At 33.8% G+C, this 22,074-nt stretch overlaps 2 protein-coding genes across 2 annotated transcripts; one reads left to right on the top strand and one right to left on the bottom strand.

Annotated features, from left to right (window-relative positions):
* The first annotated feature begins 696 nt into the window (after positions 1-696).
* On the top strand, positions 697-4,769 carry LOC133309763 (probable aspartyl aminopeptidase). Its single transcript, XM_061510569.1, has 11 exons — positions 697-830; positions 927-1,062; positions 1,135-1,213; positions 1,320-1,522; positions 1,646-1,715; positions 2,489-2,611; positions 2,778-2,933; positions 3,437-3,610; positions 3,923-3,997; positions 4,079-4,219; positions 4,342-4,769. Exons 1-11 carry the CDS (start codon positions 749-751, stop codon positions 4,561-4,563), a joined length of 1,461 nt encoding a protein of 486 aa, XP_061366553.1. The 5' UTR covers positions 697-748; the 3' UTR covers positions 4,564-4,769.
* A 753-nt stretch (positions 4,770-5,522) lies between these two features.
* LOC133309778 (malate synthase, glyoxysomal) lies at positions 5,523-9,105 on the bottom strand. Its single transcript, XM_061510586.1, has 4 exons — positions 8,716-9,105; positions 7,754-8,079; positions 6,905-7,235; positions 5,523-6,268 (listed from the first exon to the last, which is right to left on the bottom strand). Exons 1-4 carry the CDS (start codon positions 9,103-9,105, stop codon positions 5,612-5,614), a joined length of 1,704 nt encoding a protein of 567 aa, XP_061366570.1. The 3' UTR covers positions 5,523-5,611.
* Between the last annotated feature and the right edge of the window lie 12,969 nt (positions 9,106-22,074).

A 22,074-nucleotide genomic window follows, 5' to 3' on the forward strand; every position in this document is an offset into this window, starting at 1 on the left:
AATAGATTGCACTCCTGTTTCTGATGTAATGCACTTCTGTTTTGCAAAATTGGACTGCATAGAAAAGCATTGAAGTCATGTGCCTATTTTTCTCTGGTTAGGGACCAATAAGGGCCCCGTGCTTTTTGTCAGGGACTAAAAACGTCCTAGTGCATTTTGACAGGGACCAAAATGGCCCTCGTGGTTTTGACAGGGATCAAAACGTCATCGTCTCGTCTTCCACGGTGTCCCACATCCAAGCCGCGTTAGCAAACTAACGTGCCAACTGTGCACCGTTAGTTGGGAATTAACGGAAAGATGAACGTGACCTCTTTTTTTGTTAGGGAACCAATTTATTCTTTTTTTATTGCTAGGGACTGAAAAGGGCTTCGTGGATATTGTCAGGGACTAAAAAAGATATTTACTCTAAGATTAATCTTTTTTCAGGAATAAAAAACAAATTTTAAAAACAAATTTATATCATAAAAATTCCTTTTTCAAAGTTTAAATAATTTCACTTTAATAATAATGCATTCAATTAAATCAAGCGTATTAACAGGCTAAGTGTAAATGATATGTTTGGAATGAGATTCGAAACTTGTAACGTGTAAACCTCACGCATGTTTGGAATGAGATTCGAATTAACGTGTAAACCTCACGCTAAGCCAACTTCGTACTAGTCCTCGTTAAACGAAGAACAGCACACTCAACTCTGAACTGAGATTAAAAAAAAAAGAAGAAAAAAAGAGAGTGAAGGTGGTGAAGGGCCATGGCCAAGGAAGAAAGCTACGACGTTGTTTCCGATCTCATCGCCTTCCTGAATGCTTCTCCAACTCCTTTCCACGCCGTCGGTAAGAAAAGCCGAAAAAAAAAATAAAAAAATTCTTATAAGATTGCACTGTTTGGATCCATTTTCAATGTTATTGTTTATTTTCTTCACCGTTCAGAGGAGGCAAAGAAGCGGTTGCGAAGTGCGGGGTTTGAGCAACTCAACGAGAGAGAGGCGTGGAATTTGGAAGCCGGCAAAACGTACTTCTTCACTAGGAATCACTCTACCATCGTTGCTTTTGCTATTGGTAAAAGGTAAAGTGACAATTATCAATTTAATATTATATTATTATTTGCCATTTTGAACGTGAATGTGTGCTCACCCAGATACGTTGCTGGGAATGGATTCTACGTAGTTGGTGCTCACACTGATAGTCCTTGTCTGAAACTGAAGCCCGTGAGCAAGGTAAAGTTTTGCATCTATTACTTAATTTAATTCTAGTTGTAAATATGTGATCTTTTTAACATAAAATGAAATGGGTTTATTTTTTATTTTTATTTTTTTTGGGCAGGTGGTTAAAGGTGGATTTTTGGAGGTTGGGGTGCAGACTTATGGTGGTGGCTTGTGGCATACGTGGTTTGATAGGGATTTGACCGTTGCTGGGAGAGTAATGATTCGAGAAGAAAAAGGAGGTTCTGTTTCTTACTTGCATCAACTTGTAAGGATTGAGGAACCAATAATGCGGATCCCAAATTTGGCTATTCACTTAGACAGGTTTTCTTGCTGTTCAGCTGAGAATACATGCATCTTGCCTGTTTGTTCGTTTGTTTGATTGATTATCATCTTCTTTTTTTTGTTGACTATGTTATGTTGCCAACATATGACTTGTTTGGTTAGGAATGTTAATGAAGGATTCAAAGCCAACACTCAAACTCAACTTCTTCCCATCTTAGCAACATCTGTGAAGGTAATACCGGAATTAAACTTAATTTATGCTTTCGGCACTGTTTATTATATACTCATAGTTTTAAAACTTTGTAATTTTGTTATTAAGGTAGTATTCTATAGAAAATAATTATGATTCGGAATTTGAGATTCAGGTTTAATGCATCAAGTCCAAGATAAAATGCTTATTTTTTTTTAATTATATTTTAATACCCGAGTTACTTTTTATTTGATTGCATGTAGTTGGAGTCTTAGATAGTTCAAACTGTAATTATTGATTAAAGATGCATCATATCTAACATTAAATGTTTATTTTCTTTTAAAATATTACTTTACCTGAAGTACAATTTATTTGATTGCATCTAGTTAGAGTCTTAGAGAGTTCAAACTGTTCAATTATTGGTTAAAGATGCATCAAGTCCAAGATTAAAAGGTTGCTTTTATTTTCTTTAATTATATTTTACTTTACCCGAGTTACGATCTAATTGATTGCATGTGGTTTGAGAGTTCATTTATTTGTTAACGATGCATTTTTTTGTTAGATAGGATTCGTTCTTCCCTAGTCGCAACAATGGGTTTTTGTACTTGTATTAGCATGTAATGGTTACAGGTTAATTAATGATTTAATGTCATGTTTGTGTTTTGGTGAAATAGTTTTTTGCAGGTGTGCATTGGGACTTTTTAACTCAAAGATTTAAGCTTCCATAGATATTGCTTATTCAGATTCAAGGTGTTTGTTTCTAATTATTGGATTTAGATTTTATACATTCAATGAGCTTGAGCTTTATCTTGCAGGCAGAGCTCAATAAAGAGGTCTCTGAAAATGGTTCAGTTGAAAGTGGAAAGCAGAGTGGTGGAAAGAAAGCAAATGATAAAACAGACACTAGAAATACGAAGCACCACTCTCTTCTACTTCAGGTTAACAGGCTTTGAAATTGACAGCGCCTTTTTGATATTTTTATTTCAGTTACCTTTTCTTTTGATTATCACATGTAGTTACAACGCCTTGACTGGATAATGGCCTGTAAAAATGATGATTATGGGTTTAATTGCTGGTAACTTTCTTCTTTTCTCTTTTCCCCAGTTGCTGGCAAGCAATCTTGGGTGTGAACCAGGTGACATTTGTGAGCTTGAATTGCAAGCATGTGATACACAACCAAGTATAGTTGCTGGAGCTGCCAAGGAATTCATATTTTCAGGACGGCTTGATAACCTCTGCATGTCATTTTGCTCGTTGAAGGTCTGTGTTTTATAGAGACTGTTTTCTCTTGTCAAGTTTCAAAAGATGAACTTTGAATTATAATCTTGATTTTGAAGTGCGCCATTGTGAATGATACTTATTACCTCGAATTGGGGAATTTTGGACTTGAGTCCCTTTATAATGTACAAAGCTCCAAAATATCACTTCCCCATCAGTTTACAACATCATTATAAATTGTGCTCTAATGGAATGGATACAGCGAATGAACTCTTGGTCTACTTGCATCTTCTGCCCTCTATGAACAAGTGTGAACTAAGAGATTACTAGTTCAAATCCAGTTGCTTATGTCTGACTGACAAAATGATATTTTTGAAAGTAGAAAAAGTTGACTTTAGCATTTTGGGACTTAATCTAAGATTATGTCACTGTCTACTTGGAAATTAGAATGTTGATTATGCATGGTGTGTGAAAGTGTTTTTTTCTTTAAAAAAATATTGTAGTAGTTTATTATATCCTATGTAAACTGACGGACTATATTTCAGGCACTGATAGACGCTACATCCTCTGACAGCAGTCTTAAGGAAGAGACAGGTGTTAGAATGGTGGCTTTGTTTGACCATGAGGAATGTGGATCTAATTCTGCACAAGGAGCTGGCTCTAATGTCATGCTAAATGCTTTATCTAGGGTTACAAATTCCTTTAGCTCAGACTCCAAGGTAAAATTCTTCTATCTTCTGTTTCCATTTTCATACTTCTTGTTTGTTGTGAATGAACTGCTGAATTGTTGTCAACTGTCTGTTGAGGATTCACGAGCAGTACACGCGGTATTCTAGATGTTAAATAGGAGCTGTTTAATAATGATTGGGGCTCTGTGAGTGTTTCAGCCTTCCTAATTCATTACTGCACCAGTCCACAAGTTTGTGGGCTGTGGCATGTACAATAGGAGCATTAACGATATTTAGATATGGAATAACCACACTTGATTATGCTTTCAATAATCAGTTTTCTTTATGCTGATTTTGTTTTAGATGCTTGAGAAAGCAATACAGAGAAGCTTCCTTGTTTCTGCTGATATGGCGCATGCACTACACCCCAATTACATGGTATGTCTTTTCATTTGCTTTATGATTTTTGACAATATAATATAAATTATTGCTTTTTAGTGAGACACAATTTCTCGTTAGGACAAACATGAAGAGAACCATCAGCCTAAACTACATGGAGGACTTGTCATTAAACACAATGCAAACCAACGCTATGCAACCAATGCAGTCACATCCTTCGTATTCAGAGAGATAGCATCAAAACATAACCTTCCCATTCAGGTCAGTTTAGTGGGGGGAAAAAAATCTCCCTCTTTTTTCCCTCCTCTCTCTGATTGGAACAGATTGCTGATGTAGATAGGAGTTGTCTGAAGAATAAATTATAATGAGATATGTTGATGTAGGACTTTGTGGTGCGCAATGATATGCCTTGTGGTTCAACCATTGGTCCCATCCTTGCAAGTAGCGTGGGTATTCGCACAGTTGATGTAGGTGCACCGCAGTTGTCAATGCATAGCATACGAGAAATGTGTGCTGTTGATGATGTAAAGCATTCATATGAGCATTTCAAGGCCTTTTTCCTAGAATTCTCTCATTTGGATGCAAAAATTGCCGTGGACATATAGGTTATCTCTACTGAGGAATTGCTCATCGATCGTTTGCTTTGGATGCTGTTGCTGAAGCGTTTGATGATGTACAATATAATAAAATATTAATATAAGGCTGATATTGTTTATAGATGACAAAGTAAGATTTTCGTTAATATCAGATTCGATGAATGCAATGTAAGAAGTTATATCATGTATGCGTGCTTGCTGTACTTTACATGAATAGCCCCATTCATTCTTCTAATGGGGTCCAATTCAGATGAGAAATGGACCCACTTTCTATTTTTATTTTCGAGCCATGAATAACATCATCTATCACTTTCAAGAGTTATTCCAAGGACTATATAACATACAGTTATTTGGAGTAGTCGACCATCAATGAACCAGGAATGAGCATGCAATTCGGGTACATGCACAATCTTGGTCACGATCGTTCGCAGTTGTGCTTTAAAGTTTGCCCAAATTACAACAGAAAAGTTAAATTCCAAGTGGAATGTACTGCATTTGCTGCCTTTTTCTTTTGGCAAGCTAGGTCCATACATTTGCATATCAGGTTATGAGCACCTAAACCCCTATTCCCTATGGTGGGAAATCACGTCCCACTGAAGCATCTGCTCAATCTTTTTTCCCCTTCTCAATAAAATTTTTTCACTGTACATTGCAGAGAGTGGAACCGTGTTCTATACTAAAGGACTTCGGATGTATTGCAGTACATGAAGAGAAAATATCATTGTTCAAGACCCTCAACGCAGCTATATGTAACTGAAGATCATAAATTAGTTTATGAACATTAATGATATAATTTGATTTATTATTGAGAAAACCATAAACTTTAAATTACTCGTATACTTTTGTTTTCATTGCTAGTAAACATAAACCATATGTTGTATATATCATTCAAACAAGCTACAATCACGAACTTTATTCTTTACTTTTATGCATAATTATGAAACTAGGCCCTTCCATGAACTACGAAGTGATGAAAAGATAAGGGGCGACATAGGTTACACAAGACAGAATCCAAATCAACGAACTACTAGTTATACTTAATGAACCAATTCAAAGTTCAAAGTCTTGATGATCCCCTTGGATGATGTATGACTATATGATTATAGGCATCCAGAGTCAGGAAATCATCTAGTGTTGGGGATGTGCATTGGCGGGTGAAGATCTTGCAAGCCTCCTTGTACATTCCCTTCTTGAACTTGTCTTTTCCCACTTCTTTTTCAATCCTAGCCATCTCCTCTTCAACCACTCTACCAAAAAGTTCTTTGTTGACTTTCACTTGAAGCCCATCCCCATTGAGTTCAACTTCATACTTGAGCCACTGCCAGTTCTGCACCCTGCTAATCTCAGCAGTGGCAGCATCTTCCATGAGGTTGTAAAGAGGCACTGAACCAGCTCCAGTGAGCCATGCTGCCACATACTGAATGCCCACCCGTGTATTCAGGCGTAGACCTTCCATGGTTCGGGCTCCTCTAGGTATCTGCAAGAGGTCTTCTTCAGTTAAGTTTGCAGCATCATCACGTTTCATTGTCTTTATCTGATTAGGAGCATTGCCCATGTTGTTGTTAAAAACCTCCCTGCATGCTGGAATTAGACCAGGGTGTGCAGCCCAAGTCCCATCATGCCCTGCCTTCACCTCTCTAAGCTTGTCCTTCTTTACCAGTTCTAATGCTGCCTCACTAGCCACTGGGTCATCTCTTATTGGAATCTGAGCTGCCTGTTGAACAACTTAAATTAACTCTCTGACATTTTCTATAAAAAAACGCTACATGCATCTATGGCTTTTTCCCAATTTAGTTTGACATTTTCTAATAATGTTGTGTTCATATAATTAGCCATTTGCAAATGCAAGGTATCCATCTTAACAAGTATTAATGGGATAATTAATCAAGAGTGATCAATGAGATAAGTAGGAAATTCAAACCAACAGGCTTGTTAGTCCAAATCCTTAAGACAATGAGTTTATGGTTCCTATCACTTATGTGGTCTTAATTTAGTCTATTCCTAATCAATAAAAGGGCATATCCTGGTGCACAAGGCTCTCTGACTTGCAGGGATAGAGGTAAAGGTCAATTGTACTTAATTTTATCTTTGCATGTTTGCAGGAAAACTGCTTCCCAAATTTTAACTCATGACCTTCCGGTCACAAGGAGCAATCTTAACACTGTTCCAAGGCTTGTTCTTGGTCCATTGCTAACTAATATGAGACTTAATTACTCATCACTGTACTTACATTTCTAACATCAACCAACATTTTATATATAGACTATATATACCATTTGCTAAGAAGTTAGAGCGATTCCCAACTTAAAAATAAAAAAGCATGGCTAGCAGTAAACCAAACTATATGTACCATTCCTCCCATAGCATGCACACCGCGCCTATGGCATGTCCTGATGAGAAGATCGGAATAGCTCTTCATGAAGTGTTGAGCCATGCCAACCTGGACCCTGTCTGGTAGCAAGCGTTCTGGGTGAGCCTGGAAGGTCTTAACATAACTGAAAATGTAATCCCACCGTCCACAGTTCAGACCCACAGAGTGGTCCCTGAGCTCATACAGAATTTCATCCATTTGAAACACCGCAGGAAGTGTTTCAATCATAACAGTGGCCCTTATGCTTCCTCTTTCTATGCCTCCCATCTTCTCTGCCATCTCAAACACCTTGTTCCATATCTTGGCTTCTCTGTCAATCACAAGATTCTTGTATTACAATTACATATATAACTCACTGCAACTTATAAGCGTGTGTCCTGTCGGACATACCAACATTTTTTGACATTTTGACATTTCTGACATCTATAATATTTAAAATTTTATTATATATCATGAAAAAATTTATCGATGTTTTATCAAACTGATATAATAAAAAAAAAAAATGGATACCGAATAAATCCAACTGGAATGTATAATAGATTTTCAATTTGAAAATATAATAGTAAATATTTAGATTTTATGTTTTTTTTAAAATTGATGGGTATTATAAATCTAGTTTTATTTTTTTGTTAAATTGTTGAATATTAAATACAATATATACTACATATATTAAAAATATTATTTAATATCAAAACGTGTCTGAATTGTCAAAATCTCCTGTGTTGATATCCGTGCAACATAGACACCAACTAAAAGACCTAAAACATAGTAAACTGTTATTAACCAAGCTGCTAGCTTTGTTCTTTGGCTCTTATGACTAATGCTTACCTTGAATGCTCCATTTTGGGAAGATAGAAGAAAGGGCCAAAACCAGCACCTTGAGTACGACGGAAGGTTGAATGATTGTGGAAGAAGAAGAGGCCAAAATCAACAAGGCAACCGGTTGCAGGTTCACCATCAATCAGAATATGGGCCTCAGGTAGGTGCCAACCTCTTGGTCGAACAAAAAGCTTCGCCGTGTGATCATTGAGCTTGTAAACCCTGTTTCTGCTTCTGTCATGGAAGCTTATGGTACCAGCCACTGCATCCTTCAAGTTCACTTGCCCTCTCATCAGATTCTCCCAGCTAGGTGAGAGTGCATCTTCAAGGTCAGCCTTAGAAAAAAAATATAAAAACAATTTTCAGTGTTTTGGTCCTAGGAATAACCAAATTAAATCCAACCTCCAATGTAAAATAATATAACAAATAAAAGGGCACACCAAATTTTTACACTTAATATTCCATGTTTTATTAGCATGTCCTGTCACATGATTTCTTTATCTTAAATAAAATAGTTAATGTTAAATGAAACATGAAATATCATTCCTCAATTTTTATTTTTTTTAATTTCATGATCTTAATTATTTTGGGGTATTCATTTAGAGAAAAAAGATCCGTTTATAAATTTTTTGTACAAATTATATTAAGTATAACCGGTCATAATTAGTGTAATTTATAAAAATTTATAAATAAAAAATTTGTAAATATAATATTATATTCATTTAGAATAGGTCAAATCAGTATTTCCAAAAAAAAAAAAAAAAAATAGGTCAAATCTTTCGAATATCTCTCCAATCAAGGAGAAAAAAAAGTTATACAAAGTATGAGATTAATCCAAAATCGAATAACATAACAATTATCCCCCTGTAACTCCAAAAATGTTATTTGATAACATGTTATTAGTCCCTTAATTAATATGTATAACTTGTTAAAATAAAATAAATAAATAATATATGTTAATTATTTCTAACCATAAAGACTTCAGCTCCAGAGTTGAGAGCATTGATGATCATCTTTCTCTCCACAGGGCCTGTGATTTCAACTTTCCTTTCAGCAACAGCTTGTGGAACAGGTGCACACACCCACTCTCCTTCTCTTATGTACCTGGTGGCAGGATCAAACCCTGGTAGAGCCCCTTCATTGTACCTCCTCTTTGCTTCTCTTCTGCACTCTAGTGCGTACTTGATATGGTTCTTGAACTCACGTTGTAGGTCAGCAACGAATTTCAAAGCATCTTTTGTGAGAATTTTTGCAAACTCTTTATCGTATCTACCCCGAATTTCCACTCCTTCAGGCACATCATAGCTAGAATCAATCTTTTCCACTGCTGGTGTGGGATAGCCATAGTTTCCAAGGTCCATCACCTTAAATGCAATATAGTAGTATATAGTCTATTACTCAGTATGAAAGTGGAATGTTAATTACTTGAGAGCAAGGGCTACGTAGAATTTATATAGAACGAGTGGGGATACCAACCTTATCCTGAGTTTGGTTTTATTAATAATTATGTTCATGATATCACTTTTTTTTTTTTTAATTTTAATTTTTGCTTTTAAAAATGTATAAAGAATATTGTTAAAATAAAATATTCTTCTAACAAGTGGGATGCGAACGTTACACCGAGTTTATTTTTGTTTTTATTTTAAATTTAATATTTCTTTTAATGATTATAAAAATATCATTTTATATTTACTTTAAGAATTTCTGAAAAATTTTAAACATATGTTTTTTATTATTCTATTAAATTCTTGAAAATAAAAATAAAAATAAAATACTTTTTTATAATTAATAATAAAAAGGAAAACATTTTATCATGTTGCATGATAATTCAATTCTTAAGTTGTGATATTTCGATTTGCGTGCAATTTTTTTTTTAATAAATATGAGATCCACCATTAGTTGAGTCATAATATGAGAATTAAATTCTCGTATAACATGAGAAAATCAAACTCTATAATAAAAACATAAAAACTAAAAACTAGATCAAACACCTCCTTATCTCTTCTTCTCTTCGTATATGTTTTTCCCTGATAACAAAAATGGGAAAATCAAATTTAGATATGGGTCAATTGAAGAGAGTGCATGAGCATGACTTGATGTGCGTAAAGAGGATCAAATCAGACGAGAAAATGACCATAACATGGGAAATGAGGATAAGAGGTAGGCGTTATTGAGTTTTGTGCCCTCATTGGGAGGTGTGGTCAGTCACGATGCTATGGTGGGGGCTACATTTGGCACTACAATACCTTGATCTTTATCTTTTCTAGGTCCTAAAATGCAGCCTAAATTTCAACTGTATCCGGCAGGCACAAATCCAGAGTAGTTGAAGAATTAGAACATTGTGATTTCCTATTAATTACCACCAAAAAGTAAAAATGTGAATTCCTAATAGAAGATCAAGGAACCGAGCCAAAGAAAACAGTAATTTAGAAAAGCTCTTGGCCGATTGTAAATTTGAAATTTAGCAAAAAAAAAAACTGTTTTTCTTGTTTTATTACTTAAGAAGTTAATAATAGCGTGTGAATGTCACTGTCGTTTTATATATCTAATAGATTTCTAGGATATGGCTTCCTAAAATTGGTTTTGCTTTATTGTATCTGGCTTCTTTTAGGTTATCGACACAATGCGATTTCTTAGATGACCTACATAATTGGTGTGGTAACTGCAAAAAAAATCAAAATATTTTATTTTTTAATATAATAATTACGAAAACATTACAATTTGAAATTTATTTACAAATATATAGCAACTAGTTTAATAAAGAGTGAGACTGAATCTGATGCGTTACAGAGATGGGTCGCACCTAAAATGAAACACAAATGGTTCAAAGTCACACCTCATCCCCATTTTGGGCGCGACCCGACCCCGTATATTGTGGCTTAATTTTATTTTATAATTAGACCTGTCAAAATGGGCTATAGCCCATAGGACAGCCCATGCAATCCCATTTTCAGCCCTATGTATTTTTGGCCCTATCAAAGTTGGATTGTTTTTTGCCCTAACTCCACATGGCCCTCTCATCCCTTGGGTTGGATGGGGCCAGCCTGCGGATCAAGCTAAAAATAACAGGAAAAGAAGAAAGTAAGAAATAAATCTAGTTTTCAAAAAAACCGAAAGAAGAAACAAACCACCACCGTCCGATTTGTGACCTATCCAATGAAATAGAGATAAATCCCCAAATTGAAAACGCTCCGAATACGAAGATCCTTCGCTTATTTCATCTCACGCAAAGCCAAAAGGCCGTCTAAACTGAACCCATTACCATTTGCCCTTTTCCTATTGCAAATATTTAATGTTATATATTCATTCAAGATCACACAGCTTTTCAGCTCCATTATCATTTTCCCTTTTCGTATTGCAAATATTTAATGTTATATATATATATATATATATATATATATATATATATATATAGAGGTAGGATCCTTTGACACCTCATCTGAGAGCCGTTAGATAAAAAAAGATCAATGGTGTTACATGCTTACAAATCAGAGCCGTTGATCTTTTTGGATCTAATGGCTCTCAGATGAGGGGTCAAATTTCAATTGACACTGATGTCAAAGTATCCTACCTCATATATATATATATATATATATATATATTATATAACTTATTCATTGAAGTTTGGTAGTAAAATGGGAAACTTATTCATTGAAGCTTGGCAATAAAATGGGTATTTATTTTATAAAGTCATATTTTATTATTATAATCAGAAAAAAATTAATTTTTTGAAAGCTCGCGGGTTAGCCCTGACCCATAGGGCTTTTGGCCCGAGCGGGCCTTTACCATAATGGGCTTTTTGGCCCTGGCACGCACAGGCTAGGGCCTAACGGGCTGGGTTGGCCCGTTTTGACAGCTCTATTTATAATTATCTAGCTAAGTGCCTCAATGGTTACTGCCTTGATTAAACTTCTTGGTGTTCTTGCGTTTGTTATTGTGGCTACTCGAAAGAACAAGGGTTACTAGTTTAATGCAATGATGAATCGTGATTCAAGGATGAAAGCTATGAATGAGATGCTTAATTACATGTGTGTTATCAAGTTCTAGGCTTGGGGGAGCATTTCAAAGAGAGGATTTTGGGTTTCCATAAGTCAGAGTTTGAGTGGCTATCCAAGTTTATGTACTCAATTTTGTGGCAATATTATTGTGTTGTGGAGCACGACGTTATTGATATCAACAAGGCACTTGGTCGAGATTGATCCAATCACGAAGTTTGAGTTGTTTGCTTTTGGGCATGATTAGTCCCACCTCATTTTGGGCGCGACTAATTGTTACAAATTCATAAATAGATTTTAAATTGCAACAATTTTGTAATTATTTATTAAAAATCAACATTTTAATTTTTTTTATGTGCTAATTGCTTGCCAACAAGAAATGAAAGTACAAAAAATATTTAAAAATTATAGTTTAAATAATAAATTACATATTAATTTTTTTTTAAATATTTTATGCAACTAATGCATTCAGTTGCGCTCAAATTCATACACAACTAGTTACACATCAATTTGGGCATAACTGTCACGTGGCAAATTCTAATGAGTTGCATCCAAATTGATACGTAATTAATTGCGCATCAATTTGAGTGAAACTCATCAAAGCTTGTCATATTGTGCTAAGGGTTGTTGTATGTATAATGTAAGGGGTCCCTTAGTGTCACGTGGCATTGCGCATCATTTTGGATGTAATTCATCCGAGCTTGCCATATGGTAGTTGCGCTCAATCTGGATGCAATTGGTTACATTAGTTCCGTAAAATATTGGAAAATGATATCAATTTTATAATTTATTATTTAAATTGTAACTTTTAAATTTTTTGGCCAATAAAACTAATGAGAACTGTCACTCTCAAAATGTTCCAAGACACATCGATCCGAATCATCTATTTAATGCCTAGTGCCCATATGATCATATTTTAATATTCTTTATCTCAATATCTGTAGATGCAGTGGCGGACGCAGAAATTTTAATAAAAGGGGGCAAAAATAAAAAATACTATATCATAAATAAAAGTACTTGTAATACAATATAGACCTAATATACAAAAAATTGAAAGAAATCTATTACAGAAATTAATATCACTTCACTTGACTCCTGCTCTACGTGTTTTCATATTGTTAAACTCATCTATATTTGAATTCGTGCTAAAATTCAAAACAATTCCTTTTTCAATGTATGTAATCAAAGAATCATCAAGAAATTGGTCTTCCATTCTATTTTGAAGTCTGGTCTTGATTATCTTTATAGTTGAGAAAGTCTTTCAGTAGTTGCTGTAGAAACTGGAAGAGTGAGTACAAGTCTAATCACTCTATCAATAAGAGGGTAAATGATAGACTTTCCAGTTCTTACTAGCCCTTGACATAATTTAGATGTAGTTGATAAATTAATCAAATATAGAAGTTTAGGAATGTCAAGCTCAAAATGTTGTAACTCCATCTTTAAATGCAATTTTTCATGTTCTGTGAAATCTCTAGAATAAAATTTATCAACAAGTTTGCAAATATCATCACTATTAAATGACTTGTACCTATTTCTTAGATCTAAAGCCATCTCAAAGTAAGTAATTCAACAACATTATCATTGAACCTGCTATTTAATTCTTGCAATTGATAATCAATTGTGGCACAAAAGATATTTACCCTGTAAAATTTCTCAGTAGAAAAATTACCTTGTTCATTTTGAGCACGACCTCTCCTTCTAATATATTTTGCACTAATATTTGGAATGTGATTGTCATGTTTTCTGCAAAATTCTTGAACATGAACCAAGAAAGCATCCCAACCCGACTCTCTTACTTTCTAAAGTAACTCTTTTGTAGTTGAAACCAGATGTAAAATATTTGAAATATCTTGAGACTATAGTTGCAAAGCTTGACAAAAGACTTTAGTAATACCCATAATTTCCTTCATAAGGTGCAATATGATGACAAAATCAAAAGATGTCAATGATGAGCATGCGTTATCTGCATCTCCATAATGTGATGTCATTTCTTCATTAGAAATATTGTCAAGAGCTTCACATATGGCTGTAAACATTTGAAACAAACTGCATATCAAATTCTAATGAGAACTCCAACGAGTAGCTCCAGCTCGATGCAAAGTACCAATCTGATTAAGACCTTCATCAATAGCAATCATTCTTGCAATTTCCTTTGTTTGGGCAACCCTTGACTCATCATTATGCTTACAAGAAGAAGCAACAATATTAACTCATCATGAGATGCAGCAACCAAGGCAAGTTGAAAACGATGAGCTAAGCAATGGACATAATATGCATATGGACACTCAGCGCAAATTAAAGCCTGCAGTCCATTCCATTCACCTCGCATATTGCTAGCTCCATCATAGCCTTGTCTGCGAATATTTTGAACATCAAGATTATGGTGACGAAGAGAGTTGCATAGTCCTTGTTTCAAAGTTATAGCACTTGTATCTTTCACATATAAAACCAGCTTTATCTACGAATCTCAAAATAATGGCCATATGCTCTTTTTAGATACATCACTAGCTTCATCAATAATAAGACAAAATTTGGCATTGGAGATTTCTTCTCGTATTGTGTCCTTTACCTTTTGAGAGAAAACATGAAGAATTTTCTTTTGAATTTGACGGGAACTATGTGAAGCATTTTAAGAAGCATTTTCTAAGAAAACTGATTCAACTTCTTGATTATAGGAAGCTAAAAACTTTATCATCTCCCGGAAATTACCCTGATTAAGTGAATCTAAGTTTTCATCATGACCTTTAAAAACACATCCTTGCAAAGCAAGTCATCTTGTCACGTCCACAGAAACTTGTAGTCTCAAACGATTAGCTGCAATTTGCTGAGAAGTAAGTCTTTCAACCAATATCTCAATATGTTGAGATTAGTTCATAAGATCACTCACTACATGATCTCACAGTATTTTTATGCATTGAGATAACATTTTTTTCGACATGGCGCAGAAAAGCACAATTTTCTCTATCATTAACCTTTTTCCGATTTCTGAATCCCTCAACAATAAATGTACTAAATCCAAAACGACCATTGCCACCTGGTTTACTAAATAAATAACAAGGCAAACAAAATGCAGCATCTTTAGTTGGAGAATACTCTAACCAAGATGGAAACAAATCAAACCAGGAAGAGCAAAAATGACGTCGATTCTTCTCTAGCCCAGAGAAAGGATAATTTTGAAGCTTGCACTGAAACAGACCAAGTTTAAGATATGCACGACAAATTTGATCTTGTTGATTTATAGGAAATTTCCATATTGGAAGGCGCAATGCAGGATCTATTTCCAATGAAACAAGATCATCTTCTTTAACCACCTCTTTATTTTCAATTCTAGGAGACTTTGAAGAAGGAGTCACAATATTTGACAATTCAACATTAGAAGTAGATGAGGACAAAGACTCACTATTCTTTCTCTTAAAATAAGCATCAATAGTAGCATTTTTTCCCATAATAACCACTACAAAGAAAATAGAAAATATATAGTTATAAATTATTTGTGGTTTGTAATTTTTGTATTGAAATAGATCATTCTTTCTCTTAAAATAAGCATCAATAGTAGCACTTTTTCCCATAATAACCACTACAAAGAAAATAGGAAATATATAGTTATAAATTATTTGTGGTTTGTAATTTTTGTATTGAAATAGATCATTGTAACAAGGAAGGATATGCATTCTGTCATTTACAAGAATGTATCCCAATCAATTCAAACTTGAAACATCAAAGAAGAAATTTAGTCAGTTTCTATCTCCCAAAATAAAAAAGTATGAGTTCATTTTCATGAAACTTAACTAAACAAAAATGGATAACCAAAATAAAAAACTAAAATTAATCAAACAGATCATTCACCTTACGACTTATACGTAAATTGTAATAATTTGTAAGTAGTTGACTAAGATCGATAAATTGCCTAACATCAAGTCATCAACCCATCTGCATCAACAAACGAAATAGTCCAAATCATAGCCATTTGAAGATTGTTAGCCAAAAGAAAAGGGCAATGAACAACACATCAAAAGGAAATAATTTTTCAATAAAAAATGCAATAAATTCCTAATCTAAATGCACATAATTTCTCTATATTTTTTTTATGATATTTCAACAAATTTAACCACTGTATATTGAGACTATGAGTTAATACTAAGAGTTAATCTACATATATATATATACTACCCAGGAAAAAAAGGACTATTTTTTTCCACGATTTCAACCCATCTAAAAGCTAGTCTATACATACATGCAATGATGTTAGGAAGGTGGAAGTTGATTCTGCCTAGCTCTAGAATTTACACAACCAAAACCGAAAGGCTGAAGAAGGAGGTTGGAGATGGACGGAACACGGAAAGAAAGGAGAAGATGATCCGACGTTCTCAAGGAAAAATATGGGTAGGAGTGTGGGCAGAAGCATGGGGAACTGAAGGGAAAAACGTGTACAACATGGCAATTTCATCATCACATTTTTTTACTTATATTATACATTTTTTTTCCAAATTTTAAGGGGGGGCACCCTAGCCCTCCTAGTGGGTCCGCCCCTGATCAAGAGGAGTAAAATATGTGCTGCAGTCTATTAGGATTTTTTTTTTCCAAATAGGATTTTTTCCTATTAAGGTTTTGATGAGGTACATTATCTTATGAACATCCAAGGGAGAGTGTTATAAACAATATTAATGTTGATGCCCATAACCGCCAAATTGTGTAATGATATGCCTCTAGCATATATATGATTTTTAGCCAAAATGAGAAAGAAATCTTGATTAATCTTGGAGAAAAAGGGCTAGAATTACTATTAATTTGATAAATCTCAATCAAAGATTGTGCAACTGATTTCCTTCTAATTTTGTAGGAAAAGCAGACAAAACTGGAGCCAAATGGAGATTTGCCAAAATGAAGATCCACGCTCATAGCGTGGATGTCACGCTAATGGCGTGAAGAATCAGAGACCTCCACGCTAATAGCGTGGAACTCACGCTGATGGCGTGAAACCATTATTGCTCCCACGCTAGGGGTGTTCATCAACCGATCCAAACCGCGAAAATCGAACCGAAAAACCGATAACCGAATAAATCGAAAACTGAAAAATCGGAAACCAAAAGAAAACCGCAAATTTTAATTGGATTGGATCGGTTTTCGGATGGGTTGATGAAAACCGATCCAATCCAAACCGATCCAATATATTAATTATCCTCTACCTACTTGTCCTTTCTCCAATCATAGCCCAAAAATTTCTAAACTCAAGACCCATTAACTCATCAACTAAACCCAAAAAAAAATTTAGTCACGTCTCATCAACTATGGTATTGTTTACTGATATTTTTGTATTTCACATTTTTTTTTTTACAAAGCCAATATATACAAAAGATGTTATTTGCACAATAATCATGAAACTAATTTTAGGATATTCAAAAAACCGAAAACCGATCCAATCCAAACCGAAAAAAATTGGATTAGATCGGATCGGATTTGAAAAAAAAGCTAAACCGAATGGATGATTACATGATCAAACCGAAGGGATTGGATCAGATGAGTTTTGCTTCCAAAACCGATCCAATCCAGACCGCGAACACTCCTATCCCATGCTAATAGCGTGGAACCCACGCTAGTGGCGTCAGCATTCAGAGGCATCCACGCTCTTGGCGTGGATCTGACGCTAAGAGCGCCAGATTGCGAAATCATAGACCGTGCTTCCTAAAGGGTAATTTTGGAAAATGAAAAAGAGGATTATAAAAAGGAGGCTCAGCACAAAATTAGGTATTCTTGACCTAAGGAGACCGTCGTGCGTCAGAAGGAGAGCCCCGAAGAGAAATTCTTGATCTTCTTCTTCTTCTTATTCTCTTTTACTTTATGTTTTTATGAATATTGGAGTTTTAGCCATGATTATGTTTGGCTAGTTATTTCTTTATTGTAGTTAGGGTCACAAACCTTATGTGAACCCTTGTTACGAAGGATTGGTTTATTTTCTCCCGTTTATATAAATTTCTTTATCATTACTCTGTGCGTAATTCCTATTTTCTTTATTAGAATTGATCACTCTAATAGTTGATAATAGTCTGAGAGTTAGAACCCTAGATAGAAATATTGGGGTTCTCATCTTGAAAGGGGGTAAGATAACGAAAGGGGTAAGATAACGATCAGTATGCATGCTAGGAATAGATGTATGTTAATTGCGGATATTTTAATTATCGTATTCATTGCTTAATTCTCATGAGGGGTTACTAAGGGATTATGATTCCAACTGAGGTTAAAGGGTTAAATTACCAAGGGATTGGAATTTAACTAATTATTTTAGATGATATTTATATGAGTTTTTATATAAATAAGTGTTTTTAAATCAATCCAAAGTAATAAGCGGGGATCATATGGTGAGTGTTTCATAGCTACAATACTCTTCTCATATTTACAAATCTCTTCTCATTGTTGTTTACAATCTCATTCTTCATCACAGAAAAATCACAAAAATAAGTCTTTATTTTTAGTCCTCATATTCACACCAATCGACAATATTTGTCAAAACCATTTGAACTCATCCATTCTTTAAAGGAATATTAATTAATATAAGATCACAATTCCTGTGGAGACGAATATTATTTACCACTTTATTACTTGTGCGATTGGTATACTTGCCGAGAAGCATCATGTAACTTTTGTAACCCCTATTTGTTAATTATATGCAATTAGTGAGATTCATTTCTATCATATATTGTAACTGATTGGGAGCCTATAAATAGAGCCCAAATGTACTGATATGGTAGCCTGGTAATACACATTACAATATGAGAAAATATTCCTCTACTTTTATCTTTTGTCTATATTTCTTATTTTACAACAAAAGGTGAATTATTTGATTTATATTAAATTTTGCATGATAAATTACAATAAAAATATTTATATTAAGTTATTAGTGCAAATAGAATCATTTGAAAGTATTGTATAAAAAAAATTTGTTTGCTCAACAAGGAAAAAGTTTGAAAAAAGCTTTGTTTTAAAATTGTTGTCGACTATGCATGATATATTAATTTTATGCATCTGTAAAATTATTATTTTGATCTTTTTGTTTAAATATATGGAATAATAAATATGTTTACAGAAGTATAAATTAAAATAAAATTGAACTTTATGTCATCGTTATAAAGATTTATATGAACTGCCTTGTGGATTGAATATTTGTTTTTGAATAATGCTTTGTGTTCTGGATGACCCACATCTGGGCCGCCCAATGACTTGGGCCCAAATCCCCTTACCCTTTCCACGTCAGCCCTACTGGCAGGTCAGTACCAACCCTCCTTCCTTCTTGTCCCCTGGGCAATTGCACCCCCAAAATGTCTCACCTAGGAATACCAACACTGCAGGGAGCCGCCCCAGGTGCCATAAATAGTAACCTCCTTTTTATAGAGGCAGCATCAGACGCTGTCACCGCTAATGCAGTGACTGCGCCACTGCTACCCCAGCAATGTCAGCCAGTCTTGGCGTTCCCAGAGTTTACCCCCTTCACCTACTCACCCCAGGCAAATACCTCAGCCCTTATAAATACCCCCCTTAAGACTAGAGAGAGGCATCTTATATATCGTTATTCTTTTAGTTTGTAAGCCTAGAGTCACACACACACTTCCCCCCTTTTATCTGATAGTGATACTCGTACTTGGGATAATATTTCCTAGCTTGGTTTCTACATGTGCTAGAGGTATAATCCATATAGTAATTCTCATCCCACAAGGGAACATATTGGACTTATAGACCCCTACGGTACACTTTGATACTGATTTTGCTCTTTCCTTGAATTATTCTCTCGCTATTTTCAAATGTTATGCACACAGTTCTTTAAATATTTTTCCATTTAGATAGATAAAAATAATAATTTAACTCATCTTTAGAAAATATATATATGAATGGCGAGGTAAGGGACAATGAAAGAAAAAATTGTATGTGTATGAAACGGAGAATGCAGAAAACATCTATGAGGAAGAAGATTTGAGTCAATTTGGTGACAGTGTTTGGGATTTGAAAAAAATAAATAAATAAAATTGAGTAGAGACGTATCTCATGTTATGTTTTATATAAGAAAAAAACTACTCTTATGCTACATGTGATAAATTTCTCTCTTACACACCCTTCGATAATTGTGTCACCTTTTTTTTTTTTTTTTTTTCAGGTGGTGGATCCCACAAATTTATCTCTATGACATAAGATAACTTATTTCCTTTAATATGAGATTAATAAAACCTTTTATATAAACTCTAAATTAATGATTAAGTTGGAATAATACCTTATCAGTAATTTATAATGGTCATTAACAAACATTTTTAAGCAAATCTCACATATCACGGCAAGAAACATTTGTAAATTGTAATCAAGTATTACCGTGTGACATCTTATATATCACTTTTATTTATTTATTTAATTTTAATTTTAATATTACTAAATATTGATTATTCGAAAAGAAATAGCGTGAATAAGTATCATTCAACAAGATGCTGTCACATGATATATAAATAAATAAGATTATATTTTACTAATAACTCCTATTCAAAAAATGTCATAGGTGGTGCCACAAGGAGATACACTTTTGGTAACGTGGCATGCATATTTTAACATTGTCAAAAATAAATTACTTCAAATCAGTAAAAATTTTAAATTTACCCCATTTTAATAAATTGTTCAGTAATTATGCCGGTTTTGTCAAACTGTGCTTGAGATATCAGATATGACTGACAAAAAAGTCCAATAAATCAATAAAGCCCATAGCGATTTCATTCGTTTTGGGCATTCAGTAATGTGGAAAGTTGGAAGCATATATACACATGGCCCAATAAGAAGTACAAAAGTCCGTTTTCTTATGTTCCTAGTAAAATTGAATTTATTGGGTTAAACGAGCAGCACCACATGTTTTTTTGTCTCTTAAAATAAGACAATAAATTGCCTGGATATTCATTTAACCAGTTTTTTTTTATTATATATAACCCAAATTTTTTTATATTCATAGAAGAGTTATATTGACAAACTTTTTTTTTTACAAATTTACGAATTATACTATATCTTACCGATAAGACTTCATTAAAGAATACCTTATTGGTAAGTCATAATATAATTTATAAGAGTTTATATTTTTTGTAGATATAACTTTATAAACGAACAACATTTTAATTTAGAGTCACGCTATATATTTCTCTTGACACAATAATTGTAATGCCCAACGAAACACGGACTCGCAAATTTTTTTGAATTGTGCGAGTCGGACACGTGTTCGACACAGACACGCTCCGACATGCGTCAGAAACACGGTCAATATTTTGGGACACGTGGTCAACTCTCGGACACGCTCCGACACATTTTGTTGACACACAGTCAACTTTTTCAGACACGTGGACAACACTTGGACACGCTCGGACACGTTTTTTTGTTTTTTTAGTCTTAATTTTATTTTATTAACTAAAAATAAAAAAAATAATTTATAAATCAATTTTTTTCTGTTAAGAAATTTGACATGAAAAATTAACAAGATACGAAAAATTATTTTTGTTTATATTTATGTTACGAAATTTGAATATTTGATTGGTTATATGACTTATTATGGACTGTTATATCTATTAAATATAAATTATATTATATATATATATATTAAAAATATTATTTAATATCAAAATGTGTCCCAACGTGTCAAAATATGTTATTTTTTAGAATTAACGTGTCGGCGTGTCGTGTTGTGTCCCGTGTCAGTGTTCGTGCGTCATAGGTATTGCCTCTTTTTTTGTGTTGCCACTCTTATGTCAAGTTAGAAAGAATAGCATATATATCGATATATGTATGTAAAATGTTTTGAACAATTATATGAAGGAAAAAGTATGTGTCATTTTAAGGGATACACACTTATATCCTTTTAAGAGAGACAAAGGAATAAAATATGGGGGAAAGAGAGTGGAGGAGAAAAATTTAATTTAAATTTTAAAAAAATACACTACTTTGATCTAAAAGGATCATAATGTTAAATGATACACATTTTTCCTTATAAGAATTATATTTTAAGGATAGTATTGTCCTTTTAACAGATATGGAATTATGTCATTTTAAGTGAGAGAAAGACATGAGCAATAGAAGTTATGGGAGAGAAAGTGTATGGGTGATTTTTTTAAAATTTAAAATTTAAATAAAAATATACTAAGTTGTGTCTTTCTCTTTCTTAAAATGACACAACTATATATCTTTCAAAAAGACAAATATTTTTCCCACATTTTAAAGTACAATGATATTGACTAATAAGTTACAAATAATAGGAATTATTAAAATCTACTATGAAGAATATTTTGGAGGTACTTCTAAACTTGTTATATTTAACATGGAAAAAAT

The sequence above is a fragment of the Gastrolobium bilobum genome, unplaced genomic scaffold, assembly GCF_033153095.1.
Source record: "Gastrolobium bilobum isolate Gb01-03AN ecotype WA unplaced genomic scaffold, APGP_CSIRO_Gbil_v1 utg10474, whole genome shotgun sequence".
NCBI lineage: Eukaryota > Viridiplantae > Streptophyta > Magnoliopsida > Fabales > Fabaceae > Gastrolobium > Gastrolobium bilobum.